Source organism: Streptopelia decaocto (genome assembly GCF_964273445.1).
Source record: "Streptopelia decaocto genome assembly, chromosome: Z".
Lineage (NCBI taxonomy): Eukaryota > Metazoa > Chordata > Aves > Columbiformes > Columbidae > Streptopelia > Streptopelia decaocto.
The window spans coordinates 71,657,750-71,681,559 of record NC_138657.1 but is presented as its reverse complement, the minus strand read 5'-3'; the positions used below and the strand labels follow the sequence as shown (position 1 = coordinate 71,681,559).

Sequence of the window (23,810 nt, the reverse complement as noted above, 5' to 3'; positions counted from 1 at the left end):
CAGCTGAACATCACAACAAGGAGCACGCAGGATGGCAGCCTCCTGGAGATGGAGCGGCTGTGGCTGAACAGCCCTGTCACTGAGTACCGCCTACCTGAGCACAGCCCTGGCAGCAGATATGTGGTGATGATACAGGGACTCACGGCTGCTGGAGCCGGGGCTGCGTCACTGTGGGAGCTTCAGACCAACAGCTCGGGTAAGCCTTGCTGTGTCCTGGTCTGTGCAGTGTGGCTATGCCCGGTGTCCTGGCTGAGTCAGCTCTGTGTCCCCAGCCCTGTGGCCTCCTGGGTGGCCTGAAGGAGCCTGGGCACCAAGGAGCTGAGCTCCGCAGCCCACACCACCCAGGGTTTCCCTGTTCCCTGCATGGCCCCTGCTGTGCTGCTTGCTGATGCTCAATCCCCAGGTCTTTCCCTCCAGACACCCCACACCCTCTCGACATCAGCTGCCACAGCATCCGTGACATCTCCCCATCCCAAGGGACGGCAGTGCTTCCTCTCCACCCCATCGCCCGTCCCTCCGAAGCAGTGAGGTGAGTGCAGCCCCCAGCAGCTCTGCTCTTCGCAACCCCAACATGGGTTTCCTCACCGGCAGCACTTGCCCACAGCCACCCCATCCCTGTCTCCCCATCCCTGTCTCTCCCAGCCCTCTCACCATGCTGCCTTGCAGGGAGCACCAGCTCATCGTGGCTGTGATGGACAATGTCACGTCAGTGGAAGATGCCTGTTCAGGGGAGCCACAGCCCTTCAATGCCAGCCATCCTGGTGCCTACGTGGCTGCTGTGCTCAACCTCACGGCCCCCACAGAATTTGTGTTGGGCAATGGGACCCACGGGCAGGGTTACCACAACGCTGCCCTTCACCCGGGTTGGGACTACATGGTCCTTCTCCGTCTCGTCCGCCGCTCACAACAGGTACCATCTACCCATCCCAGGGGCTCTGAGGATGCTGCCAGCTCGGGCCAGGCCCCTTAGCAGGGTCTGGGCTGTCTGATGATGGCAAGCGGCAGTACTGCAGAGGCTCTGCTCTGGGTACCTGTGCTGAGAGCCCAGGCACCTTGGCAGAACAGTGTCCCCAGGGTCCTCGGCCACGGCTGAGGCATTTGGTGGCCATGGGTGGGAGGCCCTTGCCCCCAGGGCAGACTGTGGGGCAGGAGTGGCCTGAGCTCTCCCTCCCTCTCCTCCAACAGGCAGAGAAGTTCTCCTGCATCTGCTACAGCTTCTCTGTTGGTAAGTGAGCTCCTAGCTCCCTGTGCCTGAGGGTCTCTCCTGCATGCTCCCTTTTCCCAGCCTGGCTGCTTCCCATGGAGAGCAGCTGGCTGAGAGCAGGAGCTGTGGAGTCTTGTTTTTCTAATTCCATCTTCATGCAGCTTCTCTGAATCTTGAGGCTACCTATGGTAGATGGGCTTTGGGCATCCTTGGGCCACTTGAGCAGGTGTGGCATGAATGTCAGTTGGACACTGTGCATTATTCCTGCATCTTAGTCCTAGTGCTCCCCTGGTGCATGTGTAACCCCGTAAGTGCAAACCTCACTCGACTGTGGGCTATGGCTGGAGCAGTCAGAGAGACAGGGCTCACACCAGAGAGTATCACATTAAGCAAGTACCTACCCTTTCTTCAGCAGCTTAGCTATTCTCCAATGCACGGCCTGTGGCGGGAGATGAGGGAAGCTACTTTTCACCCCTTGCCCCTCTGTGATCTCCCAATGTCCAGTTTGGGCTCTGCAGGAGTCTGAGACTGGGCTGTGCTGGTTGCAGGGCAGGAACCGGTGCCTCGGCTGGGCAGAATGTCTGTGCTTCTGGCAGTCTTGCTGGTGGCTGCACTCCTGGCACTGGGGATTTTGCTGCTCTTCGTGCTTTTCAGGTCAGTATGTGCCTCACCTCTCCTGCTCTCTGCAAGGCATCCAGCACCTTGCACTGCCTGGAAGTGTGTAAGCGGACCCTGAGATAAAGCAAGGTGGGAGGCCAGGGCATTATATGGGCAACAACCTCTCCCCTGTCTCTCTCTGCTGTTGGTCTATGGGCCTGACTTGCTGTTTTGCAGGAGAAAGTACAACAGTTCAAAAACCTCAGAGAACAACAGTGTTATCCCCCTGCGAAAACATCAAGGAGGTGAAGTATGAGCAGAGGCCCTGCATGTCTTGTCTGGACATACTGTCTGTTAAAAGCACAGGCAGGGTGCTTACAGGCTCTGTAAGGTCCTTACAGGAACAAGGGGACCAGAGCTGGCTGGCATGGGGAAAGTGACACCTCCCAGGAGAAAGAGACCTATATGGGGAAGGACAATCTAGGTTTTACTGGAGTTCTGACCACTGCAATGCCAGCTCAGTCACAGCTGCAGAGCTGTAGGATCAGCCATCAGGCACATGCTAAACTCCTGGCTTCATGGTCTCCATAGGTGTGGGCAAGCTGAACACACAGATCCCAGTGGAGGAACTGCTGGAGGCTCTGAAGAGGTTCAAAAGGGCAGAAATAGAAGCAGAGCAGACAGAGGATGAATCAGTTGACAGGCATGGCGCTGGGCGTCTGAGAGAGTATCAGGTCTGGTTTAGCATTGCTTTTCCACCTGGCTGCACTGTCCACTCAGCCCTCACCCCTTCCTTGGGTGTGTGATGCAGTTGGCCTTGGCCAGCCCCAGAACACATGCCAGTGCAGAGTGGACTTGTCTTCTTCTTCTGCAGCAACTGTCCTCCACTTTGTTGCACCCCTGCGATGCTGGGAAGGAGCTGTGTAATCAGAACAAGAACCGCTACAAGAGCATCATCCCGTGTAAGCAGAGCTCTCCAGGGGTTGGCACAGGCACTTGGAGGTGGTTGGGCAGTACAGGGTTCTGGTCTGGTGTAGGTGCCACTCCAGCTCATCAGCAGAGCTGAGCTCCTTCTCACATCATCTGTGGCCACCAAAACCCAGAGGAATTTAACAAAATTGTCGCGTTGGACCCACTATTCTATATCCGGTTGGAGAATCCTTGTTCTGTCTCTCAAGTCTCCTTGCAAGCTTAATCATTCATCATTGTATTCCTGTTCCTGCTGTTAGTCATTGCTGAACACTGCCGTGCCCCGTCCAGAGGTGGATGCTTGTGCAAGAGTGGAGGGAGTGACCCAATTTCTATCAAAACTTAAAGCTCTTCTGGGGCCCACATAGTGTGGACATTTGGCCACTGCATTAACAGTCTTCCCCCAAAACATGTTGTATTTTACTGCTCTGCCATGTCACCTTCCATCTCCTTAGCTGCTCTCTACCTCTGAACATGTCCTGAGGCCTGAAGTACTGCTGAGGAGGGAGAAGACAGTCCCAGACTTTCCTAAATTACATCTTCCTCCTTAAACAGACACTTAAGTTGGTGCCCTAAGGAGACAGTCCACTAACTCCCACCTCCCTTCTCTTTCAGATGATCACTGCCGCGTGGTGCTGCAACACTCTGACACGGAGAGTGGCTACATCAATGCGAGCTACGTGGATGTAGGTAGTGAGGAATTGCTGCCCTGGGCAGGGTGGAGGTGCCTGGTCAGGGTAGGAGGGGTGTCTGTCTGCTCTGGGTGGGGACAGTCCTGTTGACATGGGCAGCCCCAAGGTCTGGCACTTGCTGCCCTCGAGTCCTGCCAGATCAGGGTGTGTCGCTTTCCTTGTGTCCTCTCTGAGCTACCTGGAGTACTCTGAGTTTCTGTGCAGTTCTCGTCTCTAACAATAAGGGACCTGCATGAGGGACAGAAGCCAAAATACAGTCCCTGGGTACCCACTCTGTGCTGGCCAGGTGTGGTGCTGTGGGACACGAGGGCTCTGGTGCCTGTAGTGATGGGTCCTTTATTTCGTTCCCTGTTAAACATTTAACCCATGTGATTGGAGATGTTTGAACTTCTTCCCACAGAGCTACCGGAGTCCACGCTTCTTCATCGCAGCTCAAGGTGGGTGCTTCCAGCCCTCATGCTCAGGACACGCTTGTCGCTGTTGTGAGCACTTTGGAGAGTGGGAGCTAGTAGCTTGGTCCAAGGTCCTGTGTCTCCTGGGCCTCTGTCTTAGATGGTGGTTATGGCTGCTGCAGAGTATGGAAGGCCTTAGTGGAAGTTTGGCAGTGACTAGCTGGAGCTAGTCCCTGGCTGAGGACATGTTCCTTCCACACACAAGCCTGGTTTGTTCCTTTTGGTGGCTGGTGTGACAGGGACAGACCTGCAAATGCCTCACACGTCTGCACTCAGTGCACTCGAAGACAGGATCCTTCCAATGGTGTGAAGCCAGGATGGGTTAGTCTGCTCTGCACAGCATGTGGTGATGTCTTCTGCTCCTTACAAACCTGCAGAAATGCTCTTCAGGAAATAGAACCCTAAATGTGGGAGCAGCTCATGGTTGTCTTGAGGGTCTGGATGGGAAAGCCCCTGAAACAGCAGTGAATCCCTCATGTACCCTGGGCTCAACTGCCCTCCCTCTTCCTTGTCCCTATTTCTAACATTGGTGATGAAGCCAAGGTGCCCATCACCACTGGTCAGGTTTTGCTGTGCCCAGGCAGGGGGAACCTGGGGCTTCTCACAGCCTGGGAACATCTGAGTTGTGCCTGGGAGCATGTCTGTGGCTTGGACACTGAGACAGAGCTCTCCTCTTCTTCCCCAAGGCCCCTTGCCTGGCACAGTGGTGGATTTCTGGCAGATGGTCTGGCAGGAGAAGACCTCAGTCATTGTGATGCTGACGAGCTTAGTGGAGCAGAACAAGGTAGAGAAAGCATCTCAGCCTGTGCTCAGCTTGTGCCTTCCCAGAGCCCAGCCTTCCTTGCCTGCTTTGCTTTGTTCCTGGTGCAGCTAGCAATGAGGGCAGAGAGCAGCTCCGCACCACTGCTGGCTTGCAACGCTCCTCTCATCAGTTTGCTAGTGCTTAACAGTCTCGCTGCTGTTGACAGACCAAGTGTGAGCAGTACTGGTCAGAGCAGGAGCACGTCTACGGGGACTTCACTGTGACACTCAACAACACCAGGACCACCACGGGCCTTGTCACACGCATCTTCTGCCTGCAGAAGGTAAGTCTGGCATGTAGCTGAGATGCGGATGTGAGATGCTTTTGGGTTTCAGCAGCTGGTGGGAGCTGTTGGCCAAGAGATGATGCAGGAAGCCGTGCCTGGTCTCCAGCACCATCAGGTCAGTGTTGCTATCACTGGATGCCATGGCAGGGCATCGGCCTCAGGTTTCTGTGCTAGGCAAAGGCAAAAAGCTCCAGTGGTCACCTCAGCTGAGTCTGGACTGATGATGCACATGGGCAGTTCATGCATCTTTAAGGGCTTGGATGAGGCGACCACAAAGCTTATAAATACAGTTAAAGAAGTGCATCCAGGATGATGGGAGAGGTGCCTGCTTGTCCTGAATTAATCTGCGGAAGGTCCACATTGAAGCTCTGTGGTCACACAGCTCCTAAAGCTGAAGAGATACTTTATAGTTTAATATAGCTTAATTACAATTCTCAAGATGGGTACTTCTGCTGAAGTTGTAACTCAGATAATAAGCAGAAATGGAAGGAGATGCAAGGAGGGGAAAACAGGTATCATATAAAGAAACTGCAGTTGTGCATATTCTCTTCTTGTCTCGCCCTCGTCTAGCTAAAAGGTAAAGTTCCAAGAGCACCTGATGGTGGGACAAAGTTCATTAGTTCAGGTCAAGTGAATGTGATATATAGGGAAAAATACATGATGGGCTGATAACAAACATCACTACATTCACATCAGTGCAGAACCAGCCTTAGGAAATGCCTTAACTGGGCAAGCCAGGGCTTTTCAGTGACTATGGAAAAACTCTACTCTGTGATTTTTATTTTTTTGCTTCCTCTGGGGCACAAGCTGCATTTACTGCTCTGAATTCACTGTACACAGCATGGGGAAGCAGAGAACAAAGTGAATCGTGTGGCTGTGCACTGGGTGAATTTGGCCTTTGCTGTCTGACGAGCCATACTGAAGCAGTCATTGTCATAGGGGCTCTAGGGAGAACAATGTGTGCTGGTTCCCCCACTAAGTGATTTTCTCCACTGCTCTCTACTTGCTGGCATGCAATTACTTCACACACGTTTCCAAGCTAGCTGCTGCTCCCTGCTCCCAGACGTGTCTCCCTCTTTGCAGGTGGGCTGTGCTATCCCAAGAGTGGTGGAGCAGTTTCACTACGTGCTGTGGCCAGACCACGGGGTGCCCAGAAACCCTGCCCAGCTCCTGTGCTTAGTGGAGGTGGTGAACAAGAGGGCTTTGGAAGCTCCTGCTGGACCTGTGCTGGTGCACTGCAGGTACAGGGCTGAGAGCACTTGGGTGCTGGGGCAAGGCTGGCCGTGGCAGCACTGACCCCAATTTTCTGCATCATCAGCGCAGGGATTGGGCGCACAGGTACCTTCATCGCCCTGGACTTCCTCCTGAAGATGGGGAAAGCTGAGAGGAAGGTGAATGTGTTTCACTGCGTACAGAAGCTGAGAGAACAGCGGGTCAGCATGGTGCAGACCAAGGTGAGGAGAGTTACCTGTTCCCTGCACACGGGCAGGCTGCAGATCTGCTTCCCACCCTTCCCAGGGATGTGGTGTGCAAAGCCACGCTGGCCATGCTGTACGTGGTCTAGCCACAGGGACTGGAGCTGCCAGGTGATGGAGACTGCAGGATCTCATTTTCATTGTTGTGTCCAAACCCAGTCATGATCCCTGTTCCGCTGAGACGCTCTGAGGTGTCAGAGGCATTCAAATGTACCAGTCATCCTGGTACAGAAAGGCTGTCTTGTAGGCAAGAAGCATAAACAAGAGTCCACGTGTCATTCAGGTTTTCGGGATGCCTGCCCTCATGGCATCTTCTGTGCAGCAGTGTGCTGGCCTAGGGACTATGTCCCCATGATCTGCTCAGTGCTGGGACACTATGCAAGAAACTAAGTTGGGTGGGATCATCCAGCTGCTTGTAGGAGGACTAAATAGTTCACTGGTTTTCTGGGTTTCCTTCCCCAGAGCAGGGACCTGGTCTAAGAGGGGGCATTAAACCACAGGAAGATGGTCTTGTCTGGGTTGTTGCAGTTGCCGGCTGCTTCTCAGAGCAGGGCTGCCTGCACTGAGAAGTGTCTGGCCTCGGGACCCTACAGCAGGATGCTGAAGGATGGACCTGGCTCATTCCTGGCATGGTTCAATACCAGTGAGCTGGTGGTCTGAAGTCCCAGGGCTCCTCACGGTGCTGCTCCAAACTATGCAGCTGACCCATGTCCTCATGCAGGAGCAGTACACCTTCCTGTACGAGGTGCTGCTTGAAGGCTTGCTCTGTGGCAACACCGGGGTCCCAGTGGAGAGCATCACCAGCCATGTTCACTGCCTTCGAGAAGCTGAGACCTCAAGGCACAACAATGTCCTTGAGAAGGAGTTCAAGGTACCACCAGGATCTGGTGAACTGAGTCTGGTGCTGTGGGTGACTGATCTGTGAGGCCTCCCTGCTACTGCTCCCCTCCCCAGCTGTGGGATGGAGATGGGGGAGCATTTCTCTGGGGTGGCTGAAGAAGGAGAGGAGCTGACAGGCACGTCTTGCTTGGCTGAATCATCCCTACAGGCCCTGCAGAAGTTTTCTGAGTTGTTCGAGCTCCTGCCATGCAGAGAAGCAGAGAAACCCAGCAACCAGCCCAAGAACCGCAAGCCGGGGATCCTGCCAGGTACTGCTGGCAGGGCTGGGCAGGCCCTTGTTCTGCGACCCAGTGCCTGGGAGCAGAGTGGGGGGTTGATGATGCCCTGCTGCTTCCCCCTCCCACACCATGACACTGGCATGTTATATCCAAGAGCCAATTTTAATTTTCTGGTTGGTAATACATGTGAATTAGTCTGGTCCCTCCACAGGAGCAAGACCCCATCCCTGCTTCCTTCTGCGCTTGCAGATACTCCTGGGATAAACATGTCCCTGGGTCTAATCTTTCCCAGTGGAGGAGCCCTGATGAGGCATTAAGGATCAATGAGGATGGTGGACCTGCTGTGCCTCTGTGTGTCTGTACATGGGGTTTTGGACATGCCATGTCAGGCAACCCTGAGCTTTCATAGCCATGGGGCTGGTAGTGCCTGTTAATCCAAGCTTCTCCAGCCCATGTCGCAGGGAGCCACGCTGACCCCACTGCTTGCAGGGCAAACCCCTTGCCTCTGTGCAGGGAGACAACGGTTTCATTTCTCCTTCCGCTCCTTGCCTCCGCAGCGGATTCCTGCCGGCCCATCCTCATGTCCTCGCTGAATGCAGATGGTTCACCAGGTTACATCAACGCCGTGTTTGCCAGCGTAAGGCTCCAGCCCCATAAGGGGGTGGGAGCTGCCGAGAGCAGCAAACCACCCCCGCTCCCCAGCCTCACTGCTCGAGGCCAGGGTAGACCATGCCGCCCTGGTCTGAAGTGCCCCAGCCCTGGGATTTCTTCACAGTGATTATTTCCCAGTGGCTGTGGCCCTGCTGCCAGGAGATGGCCCCCGTGATCAGCCTAAGCCCTGTCTGCACAAGCAGCTCGGGCCGGCCGTGATGAGCTGAGGGGCCAGCGGGGTGCAAGCCTGCTCTGAGCAGGGCTGGGGTGCCCTAAGTCTCCTTGGGCTTTGCTCTACTGCTGGACCAGAAGAGCCCTGACTCGAGGGAGGCAGACACCTGCTCCTGCTGTTAGAGGGCTGTCAGGGGGTGGATTGTGTGATTTCTTCCCCCAACACCCCCAACATGTTTTGCAGACCTACACCAAAGAGGACAGACTCATCATCACCCAGCTGCCTTTCCCCACCACGCTGGTGGATTTTTGGGCTCTGGTCTGGGATTACACCTGCACGTCGGTGGTTGTGCTGAACCAGCTCCAGGAGCTGGACCAGGTCAGGAGCCCATGCACAGCCCTGCCCTCCCCGTCTCCCCGTGAGCCTGGGCAGTGTACTTTCTGCCTTTGCCCCTATGCAGCTCTTCTCACAAGAGCTTGCTCACCGCAGGAGCCCACTGCAAGCTTCTGGGGTCCCCCTGGGAGATCCATGAAAGCAGTGCCTGCACGGTGCCCTGTCCCTGAATACATCACAGGCCAGGCTGGACGGGGCTCTGAGCAACCTGATCTGGGTGAAGATGTCTCTGCTCATGGCAGTGGTGTCAGACTAGATGACATTTAAGAGACCCTTCTAACCCAAACTATTCTAAGATTCTATGGCACTACAGAAAAGTGTTGTCACCAGTCTCACAGCAAGGGAGCACCCCTCGGGTTTTGGTTACCCCTGCCCAGGTGTCTTCTCTACAGGAGTGTAATTCTTCTGACTGCAGCACTGTGGGTTGGTCCCTAGCAAATGGCAGGCAGAGCAATCCCATGCACACCATAGCTTATGGATGAGGGGCTGGTGTGAGCACACCCACATGAGGTGCTGAGCTCTGCCATGCTTGCAAGTCAGGGCTGTGTGTGACAGCACACGTATCTTCCCCCCGCAGACATACGTGGAGTTCTGGCCCACCCAGGGTGAAGCTGCCTATGGCCGTTTCCATGTCCACGTCATTTCAGAGGAGCCTGGAGATGGATTCACAAACTGGACACTTGCCCTCACCAACAAGCAGCAGGTAGGCTTTTTGCACAGAGATGGCAGAAGTCCTTCGAGAACAGCCTTTGCAAGACCTGGGAGAACCAGTTGGGCTCCAGAGTCAGCAGGCTTTGATTTGGGGTCAAAATTAAAGATAGGGGTGGCAGAAGCCACAACAGTCAGAGGGATCTGATGAGGTCCTGGAAGGGCACTGGCCAGAGCAGGGTCTTTTACCTTGGGAGAGAGGTCAGTCCCAGGAGGATGAGGCTACAGGCAAATGTACAAGGCAGAGGCACATTTCTGTAACTTCCTAACTTGGAGGACTACAGCTGCTGATAGAGTCTGTGCATCTTGGTGGTGGTCTGTGGTTGGAGAGAGCTGTCACAGGTAGCTGGACACCGGACCAGCATCAGTCTGAGCTGCATCTGGTGGGCAGCCCTTACCTTGTGCTATGTCTGCCTTCTCAATGGAGGTCAGAGGCTGGGATTGGGCCATTCCACTGTGGAGCTGCTGCCTTGATCCAGTGTGCATGGCTGAGCCAGGACTGACACACGCTGTCCCTCTCTTGCCTCCATGAATCCAAGGGGCGTCTTCTCTGCCCAGCCTACTATCTTTCTTCCCCACTAGCCCAAGAAGTCTGCACTAGAAGTCCAGTTCTGGCAACTGAAGGACTGGCCCATGCAGCAGCATCTTCCCCCACACCCTGCCACCATCATCAGCCTGCTAGGGAAGGTGGAGACACACCATCGGCAGAGACAAGATGGACATATCCTGGTCACCTGCTGGTGAGTCATGTCTCTCAGAGGAGCAGCCTTGGCACAGAGCTGGGTCAGCGCAAATTGCACCAGTGAACTTGGGTCACAGCAACATCCTCAGCCCAGGTGAAGGGTGGACATATGGACATGAAATCAGCTGTGTTGAGGGAGAAAGACTTCCTGTGGAGGCTGGCTGTGTGCAGGATCTGAGGACATGACCGTCCTGAGAGTCCGTATGGCTATTGGGACATCTGTGAGGCTCAGCACTGCCAGGTGACCCCAGGGCAAGTGACTCTCACCTTGCTCTCCTCTGCAGGGACGGTGCCAGCCGGAGTGGAATCTTCTGTGCTGCTGGTTTCCTGTGTGAACAGATCCAAAGTGAGGGGCTGGTGGATGTATCCCAGGCTGTGAGGATGCTGAAGAGGCAGCGGAGACAGCTGGTTAAAGATGTGGTAGGTGCTGACTTCAAACGCAGCCAGGGTGACAATAGCAGAACAAGAGCCATAGCCTGGACTGTCCCAGCAGCTGCCTGAGAACCTAGCTCAGATCATCCTATTGGCAACAGGAGCAGATTAGAACTCTGAAAATCCTGCTTTCTGCTGCTGGGACAAACTCACTGACATAGGGGCAGGTTCTGCAGAACTGGATGGGCACCAAAGCATTCTGTGGGCTGAGTTGCTCCTTTCTGGTCCACCTGGCCTGCTCACGGCTGCACTGATGGGTGCTCAGGTGCATGTCCTGCATCCACCTCACCACTTGGTCTGGGTGCTACGGGCCATTATAGGATGAGCACCCTGGATGGGAGTGAGCAGCAGATGCTACATGTCATGGATGCTGGCTCTCCTCCCAAGACCAGCTGGCTCCAGAATTGGGGTGGCCCAGCTCCCAGCTACTGGAGCACATGCCTGTGATTCCTCAGTGGAGGAAGGTGGTCTCCAAAAGAGAGGAGAAGAGTGGGCTGTACCTGCACCTGGCTTGCTCAGGAAGCTGTTGGCAGCCAAGGCTGGCCTTCTGCTGCAGGTGTTGGTGTACCATGTTCTCACACGCATCCTTCTGTCCACAGGAGCAGTATGGGTTCTGCTACGAACTCGCCCTCAGTTACTTGAATTCATTTGAAACATATGGGAATTTCAAGTAGAGGTGTGACCACAGCCCATCTCCAGCCAGGACTTTGACTCTCTTGACAGCCCTCCATCAGTAACAGTGGAAACCAGAGGAAATGAGAGGGGTGTGTGCAGCCCCAAGGTGCTTTACTCCCCTGAAAAAAAGCCATCCCAATGGTCTTCTGCAGCTGGAGAGCACAGGCTGGAATGTCTCCAAATTGTGATCACACTTTGAAGTGGGGATATGAACCTTTCCTAGAGTTTGCACAAGAACTTACCTGGAATCACAGCCCAAGCACACAGACCAGAGCAGAGGCACGATCATTTGACCTGTCCTATCCAGGCTCCCTTGTTGCTTCAAGCAGTCCCAGGGAAAGTGGGGTAGCTCCACCAACACTCAAACTGTGTTTTGCCAGGGAAGCATCAAATGGCTGTAAGATCCATGGATCTCAGAGGTACAGGCTATCTGTCCTACTTTGGGAGAAACATGAAGCCCAAGGCCAACAAGAGCCAAAGCAGGGACAATCCACAGCCCTGGAGTACTAGCCTGGTTCTTCCAGCCCACACAATCCCTTCCTGGATTTTCATCTGTCTGATGCTGATCCAGGTGCTACAGCCCTACCAGGTCCAGAGAGGCTCCCTCACTAGCCTGTCTGGCTCCACCATGACAATCCCTGGTTGTAGCACCTCAACTCAGGCACTCTGCATGCTGTTCTGGCAGGCTACTTCCCAGAAAAGGGCTGCTGCACCATGAATACTGGTTCTGCTTTTTCTGCTCAAGGGCAAATGGCTTCACAGCCAGGACTGATCCCATGGCACTGTTCTGTGGCTCACCAATAAAGGCTCTCTTCTGGCCATGGTGGTAGTAACCTCTGATTTTCACTTTTCTTCCAGATTTGACCTGACATCTGGCCTGTGAAAGAGCTGAGACCACACAGGTCCCTCAGCTCTAGCCACAGCATGAGCATAGAACACACTCCTGCCCAAGATGTGAGTTGAGGAACATCAGCCTCCACTGATTTCCACCACACACCTCATCCAACCGCACATGAGAGCTGGCCAGCATGGCACTGAGGGTTGGTAGGGCTGTTCGGCAGCACTCAGGAACACGGGGTCACAGCAGCCCTGCTCACAGCCACCTCTCAACAGGGTGCAGTTAACTCCATGCAGGGACATATGACCCCAGAGTGGCAATGAGGAGACAAGACAGGAGTGGTGGGACACACACAATTCTTTATTGGTTGTCTACACAGAGAGGGCAGAATCATAAAGGCAGCCAAGTCAGGCCAAGCTCCAGCAGAGCCCTGGGTCTGGCTCGGTATCAGCAGAGAGGGGTTGGGAGCCCAGGACATGACAGAATCATGGGCATGCCTCAGCCTGAGTCCTGCTGAGTCAGGGACTGGGAAATCTGATGTACAGTTCCTGCTTCTAAGAAAACAAAAATAAAAGCAAAGTCTAAAAAGCAGGCACTACAAAAAGTTGTGGTCAAAGGCCTTGCAACAGAGATAAGTGAAAGCTAGGAGGTAAAGGGGGTGAGAAAAGAAAAAGCTCACACCCCTCCTTGGCCTCCTGATTTCCTCTTGCTCTTCTGAATTGGATGAGACCCCTAGCGCTGGTCACAGTCACAGGAGAGCCAGGGACCCTGGCAGACATCAGCACGAAGCTGGGGTCATTCTCCCCATCTTCTCCACCCCTCACCACTCTGAATGTCTCCTGTGCTTCTGGTCAGGGGATAGAGTGACTGATCTCCAGCCTGGCCACCTTTACCTGTGGAGACCAACATCACCCAGGGCAGACGCTGCTGCATGCCCTCGGCTGTGTGGGGAGCTCATGACACCACAGCTGCCTGCACACACAAGTGTCTGAGACAGGACAGAGCACAGGGCAGTGCTTGACAAAGCCTGACCTATTCATCCCAGCTGTGCCCAAACACAGGTCCCTGGAAGTGCCCATCAGGGTCTAGGCGAGAGCAACAGTCCCTGAGCCTGACCCTCCTGAGACCCCTCCCGGCAGATCTCTCCTCTGGAAGGGGTGACCATTGGTCCCTCAATGGTCTGAGCCATAGCCACTCTTTGAGATGGATGTCTTTGCTCGCCCCTGCCCCCGCTCCAGGCTGGGAGCACTGTCTGGAGTCACATTCTGCTGCTGCATGGGGCTTAGTGGTGAGAGCCATCCCTACTGTCCCTGGCAACACAGGGCTGGGGTAAATGGAGAGATGTGTCAGTGAATAGGTTGAGATTATGTTTCTCCTGAGGGTCAGGCTCTCCTTTGAGATCTCCGCTCTCCTCCCAGTTGACACCCAGCCATACAGCCCTTCCTGTGATGGTTGTCTAGGGAATTGCATTTTCCTACCTTTTTAGTGATCCTCCTTAGCTTTGCTGGGCAAAGACTTCCTTTTCCTGGAAAGTCACAGAATTACAGTGAAAGGGGAGTCCTGAGCAAGAGACTGGAGTTGCCCAGGGCCATGCTGAACCCTTCCTACTCACCTGGAAAGCACGAACCACAGGATCCCTGCAGAAATGAGGAGGACTACCAACAGCACAACCACCCCAACCACAGTCCCATGCCACGGCCCTGGATGCTGCCCTGCAACTAACACACAACCAGGAGTGGGTGCCACAGCCTGGGCCACATTCTGGCAATGGCCCAAACAATGGCAAAGGGTATGTGAAAGTGTGTGGATGTTTGTCTTGACTTAGGTTTCTTCTGAGAGGGAGGGTCACCCCACGTATAGAAAACAAGGGCTTCCTCTGCCACTCACAAGACCCCACAGCTCCTGCTCTCAGCCAGCTCCTCTCCATGGGAAGCAGCCAGGCTGGGAAAAGGGAGCATGCAGGAGAGACCCTCAGGCACAGGGAGCTAGGAGCTCGCTTACCAACAGAGAAGCTGTAGCAGATGCAGGAGAACTTCTCTGCCTGTTGGAGGAGAGGGAGGGAGAGCTCAGGCCACTCCTGCCCCACAGTCTGCCCTGGGGGCAAGGGCCACCCATGGCCACCAAATGCCTCAGCTGTGACCGAGGACCCTGGGGACACTGTTCTGCCAAGGTGCCTGGGCTCTCAGCACAGGAACCCGGAGCAGACCCTCTGCAGTACTGCCGCTTGCCATCGTCAGACAGCCCAGACAATCCTGGGGGGCCTGGCCCCAGCTGGCAGCATCCTCAGAGCCCCTGGGATGGGTAGATGGTACCTGTTGTGAGCGGCGGACGAGACGGAGAAGGACCATGTAGTCCCAACCCGGGTGAAGGGCAGCGTTGTGGTAACCCTGCCCGTGGGTCCCATTGCCCAACACAAATTCTGTGGGGGCCGTGAGGTTGAGCACAGCAGCCACGTAGGCACCAGGATGACTGGCATTGAAGGGCTGCGGCTCCCCTGAACAGGCACCTTCCACTGATGTGACATTGTCCATCACAGCCACAATGAGCTGGTGCTCCCTGCAAGGCAGCATGGTGAGAGGGCTGGGAGAGACAGGGATGGGGAGACAGGGATGGGGTGGCTGTGGGCAAGTGCTGCCGGTGGGGAAACCCATGTTGGGGTTGCGAAGAGCAGAGCTGCTGGGGGCTGCACTCACCTCACTGCTTCGGAGGGACGGGCGATGGGGTGGAGAGGAAGCACTGCCGTCCCTTGGGATGGGGAGATGTCACGGATGCTGTGGCAGCTGATGTCGAGAGGGTGTGGGGTGTCTGGAGGGAAAGACCTGGGGACTGAGCATCAGCAAGCAGCACAGCAGGGGCTGTGCAGGGAGCAGGGAAACCCTGGGTGGTGTGGGCTGCGGAGCTCAGCTCCTTGGTGCCCAGGCTCCTTCAGGCCACCCAGGAGGCCACAGGGCTGGGGACACAGAGCTGACTCAGCCAGGACACCGGGCATAGCCACACTGGACAGACCAGGACACAGCGAGCCTTACCCGAGCTGTTGGTCTGAAGCTCCCACAGTGACGCAGCCCCGGCTCCAGCAGCCGTGAGTCCCTGTATCATCACCACATATCTGCTGCCAGGGCTGTGCTCAGGTAGGCGGTACTCAGTGACAGGGCTGTTCAGCCACAGCCGCTCCATCTCCAGGAGGCTGCCATCCTGCGTGCTCCTTGTTGTGATGTTCAGCTGGGAACAGGAGACAGAGCTGGAGGGCAGCAGCTCCCACCTGGCCTCTGGGAACCTGCCCACAGCACACCCAGAGAGAGCAAAGCACCCCTGCAAGCCTCCCCTTCTCTGCACCTGCCCCAGCTGTGGAAGGCTCCCAGAGAGGAACCAGCAGGAGCCTTGACCCCATGCAGACAAGAGGAATTTGAAGCCAACACTTAAGACGTTAGAGTGACTGCCTCCTTGAGTAAAGGATCAAACCCCTGTGAAGAGCTGAGAGCAAGATGGATGTCGTTCCTTCGGATAGCTGTATATATGTATGAGTCAGAGGCCAAGTCACTGGTATGGTATTGCCACACTGCAGGTGCTGTGGTGACATCCCCCACAAGAGGAGCCCTGAACTTCTCTTTCCTTTTGGTGAAGGTTGATCTCCAAAGGCCTTGTCTACATGTAAAGGGACAGGATTCCCACAAGGGTAGATGCAGGCTCCCTATTTCCAGTGTATCATCTCTATTTCTCCTGAGATCCTGGGCCTTCCTTGCAGCTGTCATAGTCTTTATGGAAATCAAGTCTTGGCAACATGTAAAAAATTAGTTTACTGAAACCAGAAAAAGGACTCTTTTCACAAATAGAGGTGTCTGGAGCAGAGAAGCATGTGGAACACACCTACAAGAAGTGTCATGAGGGCCTGTGTTGGCTGTTTTCTCCAGGAAAGATTTAAGAGAGGCAGGATGAAGCAGCATGTCTGGGTTCCTGTCACCCCACAGAGAGGCCTTTCCTCAGAGAGATCACAGGACACACTGGTAAGAGTGTCACTCCACCTCAGTGCTGGAAAGCAGGGCCGCACTGTGGGAAGAGCCACAACCCACAGACAGAAGAGGTGCATTAAAGCACACACTGAGCAAACCTCAAGGAAATGCTGCGGCTCTCCAAGAAGAAGAGGAGATTTCAGAGCACAACTCAAACCACAGGCTTCTGAGTGGCAGAAACCGGAAACATAAAAAGAAGAGGCACAGGAAGCCCTGGGAGGTCACCCCAGCAGACACGTCACCAAGTGCTGCACACTGAGCAGCAAAGTCTGCCCAGCCCTGGCAAGGAAGACCAGATAGGAGGAAGCACCCACCACCTCTCTGTGCAAATACACAGCACTGAAAATGTTGAGGATGAGACAGAAAATGCTCATGCTCACCACAGCGAGATACTCAGCTGGACTGGGTGGGAACTGCAGCTCATCATGGCTTTCCCTTCCCCATGCTTCTCGCTTACCTGCACAGAGCTCAGGCAGGGAGGTGCCTGGCAAGGTGAGGGGAACCGCAGGGATACCGTGTTCCCCTGGTACCTGGTATCCAATGATCTCCCCTTTGCAGGAGGGCAGCGGCTTCCATCTGAGCAACCCTGTGCTGGGATCCAGCCACAGCTTCTCCAGTTTGTCTGGCACTGGAAGCACAAAAGGACAGGGTTACACCCAGGGCCAGTGCAGAGGGGCTAAGGCAGCTCCAGGCACAGGAGACACACTACAAATGTACCCTCAAGTAGCATTTTTCCACAACAAAGGCTGTGTGAGCCGCAGCAGGAGCAGCAACTGTATGGTGAAAACGGGGAGGTTGAGGAGGGAACGTGCTCTGCTCCAGGGCCCCAAAGCCCCAAAGGCTCCAAGCAGCCCCCAGCCAAGGATCATCACTGCTGGGTGCGGATTATTGGGTTGAGCTGCTGGGTGAAGGAGACATTTATCCACCTGCCCTAGCTGTGACACCAGGCAGGGCTGTCCCTCCTATACTTATGTGCACATACCTGTTTCCTCTGTCCTGACCAACCATGTGAACAGGATTGTGCTGGGTGGCAGAGAGATGGTGACACTGTAGTCAGTGAAGGGCTGCAGAGCGCGACAGGTGAATGTTCCCTCCTGGCCCTGTAGTGTCTCCTCTCCCTTCACCTCTTCAGCTTCACAGGGAGAGGACAAAGGTCCTGCCAAACGGCAGCTGGCCCGCATGCGCTGGCACACGTCAGGGAGACTGCAGGTCCAGTTCAGTTTGATGCTGGTGCTGGAAATCTCCAGAGTCCCAGGGTCAACCTGGAGGACCTCTATGAAGGAAACATTGCAATATGGTCAGTCTTTCCTTCCCCTCTCCACCTTGCATGTGTGCTGCCATCAGACAGTCCTGCTCTTCAGCCCACCAGGAGGGTGGGAAATCAAGAGGCTGAAACTGGTCATTCCAGCTCTCTGCTAGGGGAACAGGAAGAGTTTGAACAGGAATGAATGTGAGTGAGTATTTGGACTACTGTTGCTCAAGGCAATTTTCCACATTGAGTCAAAACTGTCTGTTGGTCCCAGCATCTCTACAGTACAAAATACGTAGCTCTTAGAAAGACCTGTCCCTTTCCTGCTGTGCATAGATCCCAGGAGAAAGGTTCATTTTTCCTGGCAGTATAGTGAGAGGTGAAGCTCTAGGACACCATACAGGGTAGCCATCCTACACCACAACCCCAGGAAGGGGATGAGGGGAAAAACGCCCCCATGCTGCTTCCCCCAGGCCTCCCAGGAAAGGCCAGCAGGAGTAAGAGCTTGAGGGAGCTGTGAAGGGTCTCATAATATGCACAGGACCTACACATTAACTGATCAGGGTTTGACCATGGTGCATTGTGGCATCATCTAAGAGATCAGTGCTATTTTGTGCCTTAGGAACCTGCCACACAAAGTCAGCAAAGAACTTGACAGGACCAGGCAGGACACCCTGAAAACTTGGGCCATGCATGGAGCTGTCCTCGGGGGGAGGTCAAAGGAGAAGCATCCCCTTCCCCTCGCACAGACCTCCCCACACCACCCAGGCTCAGAGCTGCCAGCAGGGAGCCAGCTCTGAGTCCTCTTGCTGTGGCCCAGGTCTCAGGGCTCTCAGTGAGCTGGGAAGCAGCAGACAACTACTGTTTTCAAAACTTCAGGCACCTCTCATCAGGTTCCCAAATCAGCCCACTATTGCCTTGTTCTCTCTTGGATGTGACCTCAGTGCCCCAAGCTGTCAGAAGATGGTGCGAAGCCTGTACCCACCATGACACAGAGCCTAGAGGGGACCTGCCTACAGGGAGCAAGCTGCGGTATTCACAGCTGCACAGCTGGAGAGGACACAGACAGCAGAGCCCTCTGGTCCTTAAGATCAATTGTGCTTCAGGTACCCAGCCCTCTGAACCAGAAGACAGGGATGGGGAGCAAAATGAAGCCCCAGTAATCCAAAGGGAAATGGTTAGTGACCTGCTACACCACTTAGACATGCACAGGTCTATGGGACAGGTGGAATACATCTAAGGGTGCTGAGGGAGCTGGTGGAGCTGCTCACTAAGCCACTTTCTGTTTTCTATCAGCAATCCTGGCTAAATGTGGAGGTTACAGTTGACTGGCAAACATGATGCTCATCTGCAAGAAGGGTCAGAAGGAAGATCCAGGAAATTACAGGCCTGTCAGTCTGACCGCAGTGTCAGAGAAGGTCATGGAGCAGATCATCCTGGGTGACATCACACAACGCATACAAGACAACCAAGCGATCAGGCCCAGTCAGCATGGGTTTATGAAAGGCAGGTCCTGCCTGACCAACCTGATCTCCTTCTACAACAAGATGACCTGCTTAGTAGGTGAGGGAAAGGCTGTGGATTTTATGTACTTACACTTCAGTAAAGCCTTTGACACCATATCCCACAGCATTCTCCTGGAGAAGCTGGCAGGTCATGGCCAGGGTGGGTGGACTCTTCAATGGATAAAGAACTGGCCGGAGGGCCAGGCCCAAGGAGTTGTGGTGAATGGAGTCAAATCCAATTGGTGGTCAGTCATGAGTGGTGTTCCCCAGGAATCAGTATTGGGGACAGTTCTGTTTGATCTCTTTATCAATGATCTGGATGAAGAAGGGATCAAGTGCACCCTGACACCAAGTTGTGTGGGAGTGTTGGTCTGCTGGAGGGTAGGAGGGCTCTACAGAGGGATCTGGACCTACTGAATCATTGGGCTGAGGCCAATTTTATGAGGTTCAACAAGGCCAAGTGCCGGGTCCTGCACTTGGGTCATAACAACCCCAGGCAGTGCTACAGATTCAGGGAAGAGTAGCTGGAAAGCTGCTTGTGGAAAAGGATCTGGGGGTGTTGATTGACAGTCGATGGAATATGAGCCAGCGTGTGCCCAGGTGGCTGAAAAGGCCAACAGCATCCTGGCTTGTATCAGGAATAGTGTGGCCAGCAGAACTAGGGAAGTGATCAGCTGCCTGTACTCAGCACTGGTGAGGCTGCACCTCGAATCCTGTGTTCAGTGTTGGGCCCCTCACTACAGGAAAGACATTGAGGTGGCGGAGAGAGTTCAGAGAAGGGAACAGAGCTGTTGAGGACCTGGAGCACAAGTCTGATGAGAAGCGGCTGAGGGAACTGGGGCTGTTCAGCCTGGAGAAAAGGAGGCTGAGGGGAGACCTTATCACTGTCTGCAACTACCTGAAAGGAAGTTGCAGCATGGAGGGTGTTGGTCTCTTCTCCCAAGTAGCAAGTGATAAGACAAGAGGAAATGGCCTCAAGTTGTGCCAGGGGAGATTTAGATTGGATATTAGGAAAAAAAATATTCACGGAAAGGGTTGTCAGGCATTGGAACAGGCTGCCCAAGGAAGTCGTGGAGTCACCATCCCTGAAGGTGCTTAAAAGTTTCTTAGGGACATGGTTTAGTCCTAGAGTTGTGGTATGGTTGGACTCAATGATCTTGATGGTCTCTTTCAACCAAAATGATTCTGTGATCCTCCTGCCCCATCCACGATGCCGCGCAGACTACAAACTCCATCATACATAGCTCTTCTCTCCCTTGTGTACATGATCTTGCCAGAAGCCTGCAGGGAAACCCTTATCACCCACACCTCCACCAAGGACCTCCCACCCACTGGTGAACCACGGGCTGGACTCAGGGCAGGCTCAGGCGATGCCTTAACGTGGCCTTCAGCAGCACCTACCATATCCCCAGGCGGGCAAAAAGCCCAAAACTTCCTGTACACACCCAGTCTGCCCTTTCCTGCCCAGGAAGGGCAGAGCGGGGCAGCCAGAAGAGCTCCTGATGCCCTCCTTACCGAGGCACTCCACACTGGACCGAATGCGGATCCAGTCATCTCTGATGTTCCTTCCAAGCCAAACATCTCTGTATACAGGTTTCCCATGACTGATGGACTGGACTTCCCTTCCGCATTTGACGTGGGTGAAAGTTGGCTGGAAACCCTCAGGGCAGCTCAGCATCACTTCTTCATTCTTCTTGTAATTCTCCTGGTCTGGTGACAGCTGGAGTCTTGAGTTCCACCGGGGCCTTTGGCATGTTTCTGGCAGGGGTGAAAGTGGATGTTACTTGCAGTGGGAGGTGAGAAGACAGGGCAGAGAGAGGTGGTAGGAAAGATATCCCCAGCAATCTATCAAGCCCCTGAAGGGAGAAGAAAGGTGACATGTCCATCTGCCAGGATGTGACCTGTATGCAAGGCTCTCCTCGTGTAACCAAATTGTGAATGATCACTCATCCATAAACCTTTCCTACCTACACTTGTATCCAGGGTCACTCTGTTCCCTCCTCCACAGCAGGGGGCTTCCCAAGACAATCACCCCTGCAGCAGGAGAGTCCCTCCTGCTGTTGTCATCACTTAAAAGAATGAATCCTATCTGCAATTGCTAACCTAAAGATATATAAATCCTTTCAGTTTTGGGTCAGTCTACTCATATAACAAAGATAAGAGTGACTTGCAGAACACCCAATTATGAACTATGGCTACTACTGACCTTGCAGTTTTAGACCTTTTGAAGTCCACACTATTAGTTGAGTCTTTATGTAATGCAGTATATGAATGTGTAACCAATTGGCTCTTTAGGGAGTGAACATAGTGATAAGATTTTTTTTATATAATGGCTGTTACTTTTCTTGCTGGGATGCTGGCTTTATTCCAGCATCCAGACTTGTGCAACTCTGTAATAAAACAGTATCTCGTCTCTGTGTGATACATTTGGCTCATTTGTATACACACCAGGTAAAGAACCCTGGTTTGGGGACAACACAGTCACTTGTTCCAGCTTGTCACCAACCCCAGCTCAGGCTGCCCTTGAAGGGCCATGGCACCATGAACCCTGCTGGGCCATGTGTCTCTCCAGCCATGGCTCAGCCCTCCCAGAGGGGTCAGAGATGGCCCTGTTACAATTATGAGGTCCTTGTTCTCGCTCAGTCAGTTCCTTGGCTACTGTCCTTTTGCACCACGCCACCGTGCAGTGGGACATTGGGATGAGTAATGCCTTCTCCATTCACATTCCCTGCTTTACCACAGACCCTGTCCCATTTTCCTGCTTCCTTCTCCAGATCCCATCCTCACCACATTTGCCATCCTCTGGGCTGAGCAGGCACAGCCTGTCCCAGCATTTTGCTGAATGCTGTGGGCTGAGGCTTTGTGGCAATGATTCCTACAGGCAAGGATGCTGGCACATGGGAAGGAACACTTCCTTGTTCCAGCCTCTGTAAGGATCTACGGGAAGCCTCAAAGTGCTTAAAATACAACCTTCCTTCTCCCAAAGGGGCAGAAATTAATCTCACAAGGTTCAGACCATCTTCTAAACAGACATTAATATATACAGACATGCCGGTGAACAAGCCACTTGTGGTCAGGCTTTGCTCCTCAGCAACCCTGATCGCAGAAGTCAAGAGATGCTCAGCTGAGCACAGCAACCAGCAGCTCAGTCCCACGGACACGCAGCTGTGACCCACCTCACACACAGATACCCCGTGCCCCAACACACATAGGCCCCTCCAGCTGGCAAAGCCACAGCAAATTCCCTTTTTGCTCTGCTCTCAGACCGTACAATGTTCCTTGAGCACACCTGGGGACAGGATGTATACAGAAAGTGGTAGATCTGCCCCTGAAGACACTGATTCATGATGCATAAATTTATGAAACTTGATTCACAAGACCTGCATCCTCCAGTGAACCACTGGCAAACTGGCTTGGTGCAGGGCATGGCCCACCCCGACCATCAACCCAATCCAGTCCTTCCGCAGCACACCTGGTGCACCCACTCCACACCGTATCTCCTGTCCCTGGGGTCTCCCAGAGACTGCAGGCACCCCAGCTGGCACAGCCCTCAGGCGTCTGCTGGGGTTTCAGCCCAGGCCTGCAGGCAGTAAAGACAGGTATCAAACTTGCAGGAGGAGGAGCCCATAATCTCTCCATGGAAGAAGAGGAACACTTCTTACCTGTTTCCTGGGGTAAACTTTGGACCTTGGGATCAGGTGCTTCCTGGCCCTGTGCTGCCAGCAGAGATACAAGCACTGGGAGAAACCTCAGAGACAACAACTGCAGGGCCATGCCAGCATGAAATCCCCAGGCAGAATTGAAATCTCTGCCCCACTTGCTGCATCTGAGCTCAGGCATTTGTAAATGGCTGCAAGACTTGCAACCACAGGAAGGAAACAGAAGCATGGGGAAATCTCTCGAGATATAGGAGGCTTCCTCTTTGGGGAGGGAACCTCCCATCAGTGCTTATGCCTTTTGCTGCCTTTTTTCCTCAGGGCCATCCAGGCTCTGGTACTAAAGAACCCTGTCACCAAGATCCCAGAGTTTCCCCCAAAAACCCTTATAGTTGCCAGGGTGCATTCAATAAGCACTGCTCCTCTTTCTGGGCAACATTCATGTGCTACCCAAGACTACTGCATGGGTTTTAGAGCTGCCATGAGTCACTGCACTTCCCCTCAAAGATCACAGGAGACGGAGGACCTCTGAGAAAGCATATAAAGAACAGACAAGATAGGAGATAAGGATGTGAATCCCAAGAAGTACCTCAAGGTCTGAAACAGTCCTTGGCACTTCTGAAAGACACACTCAACCCACATTCTCTCTCATCCTTGCCTGCTCCTCCGCCCACAGATAACCCCTCCTGCTCCCCCTCACCCTGGCAACACTCTGTCCCCAAGTGTGCAGAACATCCTGCCCTTCAGTGCCAGCTGACTGCCTGAGGAAATCCTCAGAGCTACTAAACCAGCCCCCTTTGGTCCTCAGCAGCTTCTGCTTTTCTCTTCCTCGAGGACCTCCCACAGGCCACCAGGCATGTCTCGGACCCCAGAGAACTGGGTGGTCAGACACAGGAGCTGCAGGGGAGTAAAAGACCATGCTTGTCCACGTCAAATGCTTTGCCCATGTCACATGCACAGGACACACTCCTCTCCAAGAAAAATGGCCAGGAGCACCACCACTCACTGGTTCTCAATGCATATTCCATCCAAATGCACGTTGGAGCTGCCCAACACAGTCCTGAACGCCTGGGGAGGCTGTCAGCCATAGCTCCAGGCCTTAGCAGCCCTGCTCATGGCCTCCTCTCAGCAAGGTGAACTTAGCTCAGCACCCCACAGAGGCAATGAGGGGACCAAGAAGGAGCTCA

General features: G+C 54.1%; 2 protein-coding genes across 8 annotated transcripts in view; one reads left to right on the top strand and one right to left on the bottom strand.

The window, feature by feature from the left end:
• The window catches only part of LOC309450909 (receptor-type tyrosine-protein phosphatase T-like), a 31,253-nt gene extending 19,062 nt beyond the window's left edge, over positions 1 to 12,191 (top strand). For 3 of the 4 annotated variants that reach the window (XM_082074119.1, XM_082074121.1, XM_082074118.1), the window contains 22 exons: positions 4 to 196; positions 418 to 529; positions 667 to 910; positions 1,186 to 1,225; positions 1,753 to 1,858; positions 2,039 to 2,106; positions 2,393 to 2,535; positions 2,676 to 2,763; positions 3,386 to 3,456; positions 3,863 to 3,899; positions 4,601 to 4,698; positions 4,883 to 4,999; positions 6,086 to 6,243; positions 6,321 to 6,456; positions 7,199 to 7,348; positions 7,526 to 7,625; positions 8,153 to 8,232; positions 8,662 to 8,796; positions 9,389 to 9,514; positions 10,102 to 10,259; positions 10,546 to 10,681; positions 11,293 to 12,191. In XM_082074119.1, the coding sequence (XP_081930245.1) occupies positions 4 to 196; positions 418 to 529; positions 667 to 910; positions 1,186 to 1,225; positions 1,753 to 1,858; positions 2,039 to 2,106; positions 2,393 to 2,535; positions 2,676 to 2,763; positions 3,386 to 3,456; positions 3,863 to 3,899; positions 4,601 to 4,698; positions 4,883 to 4,999; positions 6,086 to 6,243; positions 6,321 to 6,456; positions 7,199 to 7,348; positions 7,526 to 7,625; positions 8,153 to 8,232; positions 8,662 to 8,796; positions 9,389 to 9,514; positions 10,102 to 10,259; positions 10,546 to 10,681; positions 11,293 to 11,367 (2,571 nt within the window). In that variant the 3' untranslated portion in view covers positions 11,368 to 12,191. The remainder of the gene's footprint in view (positions 1 to 3; positions 197 to 417; positions 530 to 666; positions 911 to 1,185; positions 1,226 to 1,752; positions 1,859 to 2,038; positions 2,107 to 2,392; positions 2,536 to 2,675; positions 2,764 to 3,385; positions 3,457 to 3,862; positions 3,900 to 4,600; positions 4,699 to 4,882; positions 5,000 to 6,085; positions 6,244 to 6,320; positions 6,457 to 7,198; positions 7,349 to 7,525; positions 7,626 to 8,152; positions 8,233 to 8,661; positions 8,797 to 9,388; positions 9,515 to 10,101; positions 10,260 to 10,545; positions 10,682 to 11,292) is intronic. The other variant, XM_082074120.1, reaches the window with a different exon arrangement.
• Positions 12,192 to 12,236: 45 nt separating this feature from the next.
• Positions 12,237 to 22,797, bottom strand: LOC309450910 (uncharacterized protein). 4 transcript variants are annotated; one of them, XM_082074122.1, is made up of 11 exons: positions 22,630 to 22,797; positions 20,483 to 20,725; positions 17,196 to 17,486; positions 16,594 to 16,841; positions 15,233 to 15,425; positions 14,900 to 15,011; positions 14,519 to 14,762; positions 14,208 to 14,247; positions 13,819 to 13,924; positions 13,685 to 13,731; positions 12,237 to 13,099 (listed from the first exon to the last, which is right to left on the bottom strand). In XM_082074122.1, the coding sequence occupies exons 1-10, from the start codon at positions 22,739 to 22,741 to the stop codon at positions 13,689 to 13,691; spliced, it is 1,632 nt and encodes a 543-aa protein (XP_081930248.1). In that variant the 5' UTR covers positions 22,742 to 22,797; the 3' UTR covers positions 12,237 to 13,099; positions 13,685 to 13,688. The 4 variants fall into 4 exon arrangements, with proteins under 4 accessions (XP_081930248.1, XP_081930249.1, XP_081930250.1 ...); XM_082074123.1 differs by having other exon boundaries at positions 12,237 to 12,974; XM_082074124.1 differs by having other exon boundaries at positions 12,237 to 12,760.
• Positions 22,798 to 23,810: the final 1,013 nt, after the last annotated feature.

What these genes read in the sequence shown, in the direction of transcription:
- LOC309450910 (XM_082074122.1), bottom strand. Translation starts at nt 22,741, where the DNA reads ATGGCCCTGCAGTTGTTGTCTCTGAGGTTTCTCCCAGTGCTTGTATCT. An exon ending in GGTCAGGACAGAGGAAACAG is followed by an intron (nt 16,842 to 17,195) that starts GTATGTGCACAT and finishes TTGTGCTTCCAG; the next exon opens with TGCCAGACAAACTGGAGAAG. An exon ending in GCTTCAGACCAACAGCTCGG is followed by an intron (nt 15,012 to 15,232) that starts GTAAGGCTCGCT and finishes CTTTCCCTCCAG; the next exon opens with ACACCCCACACCCTCTCGAC.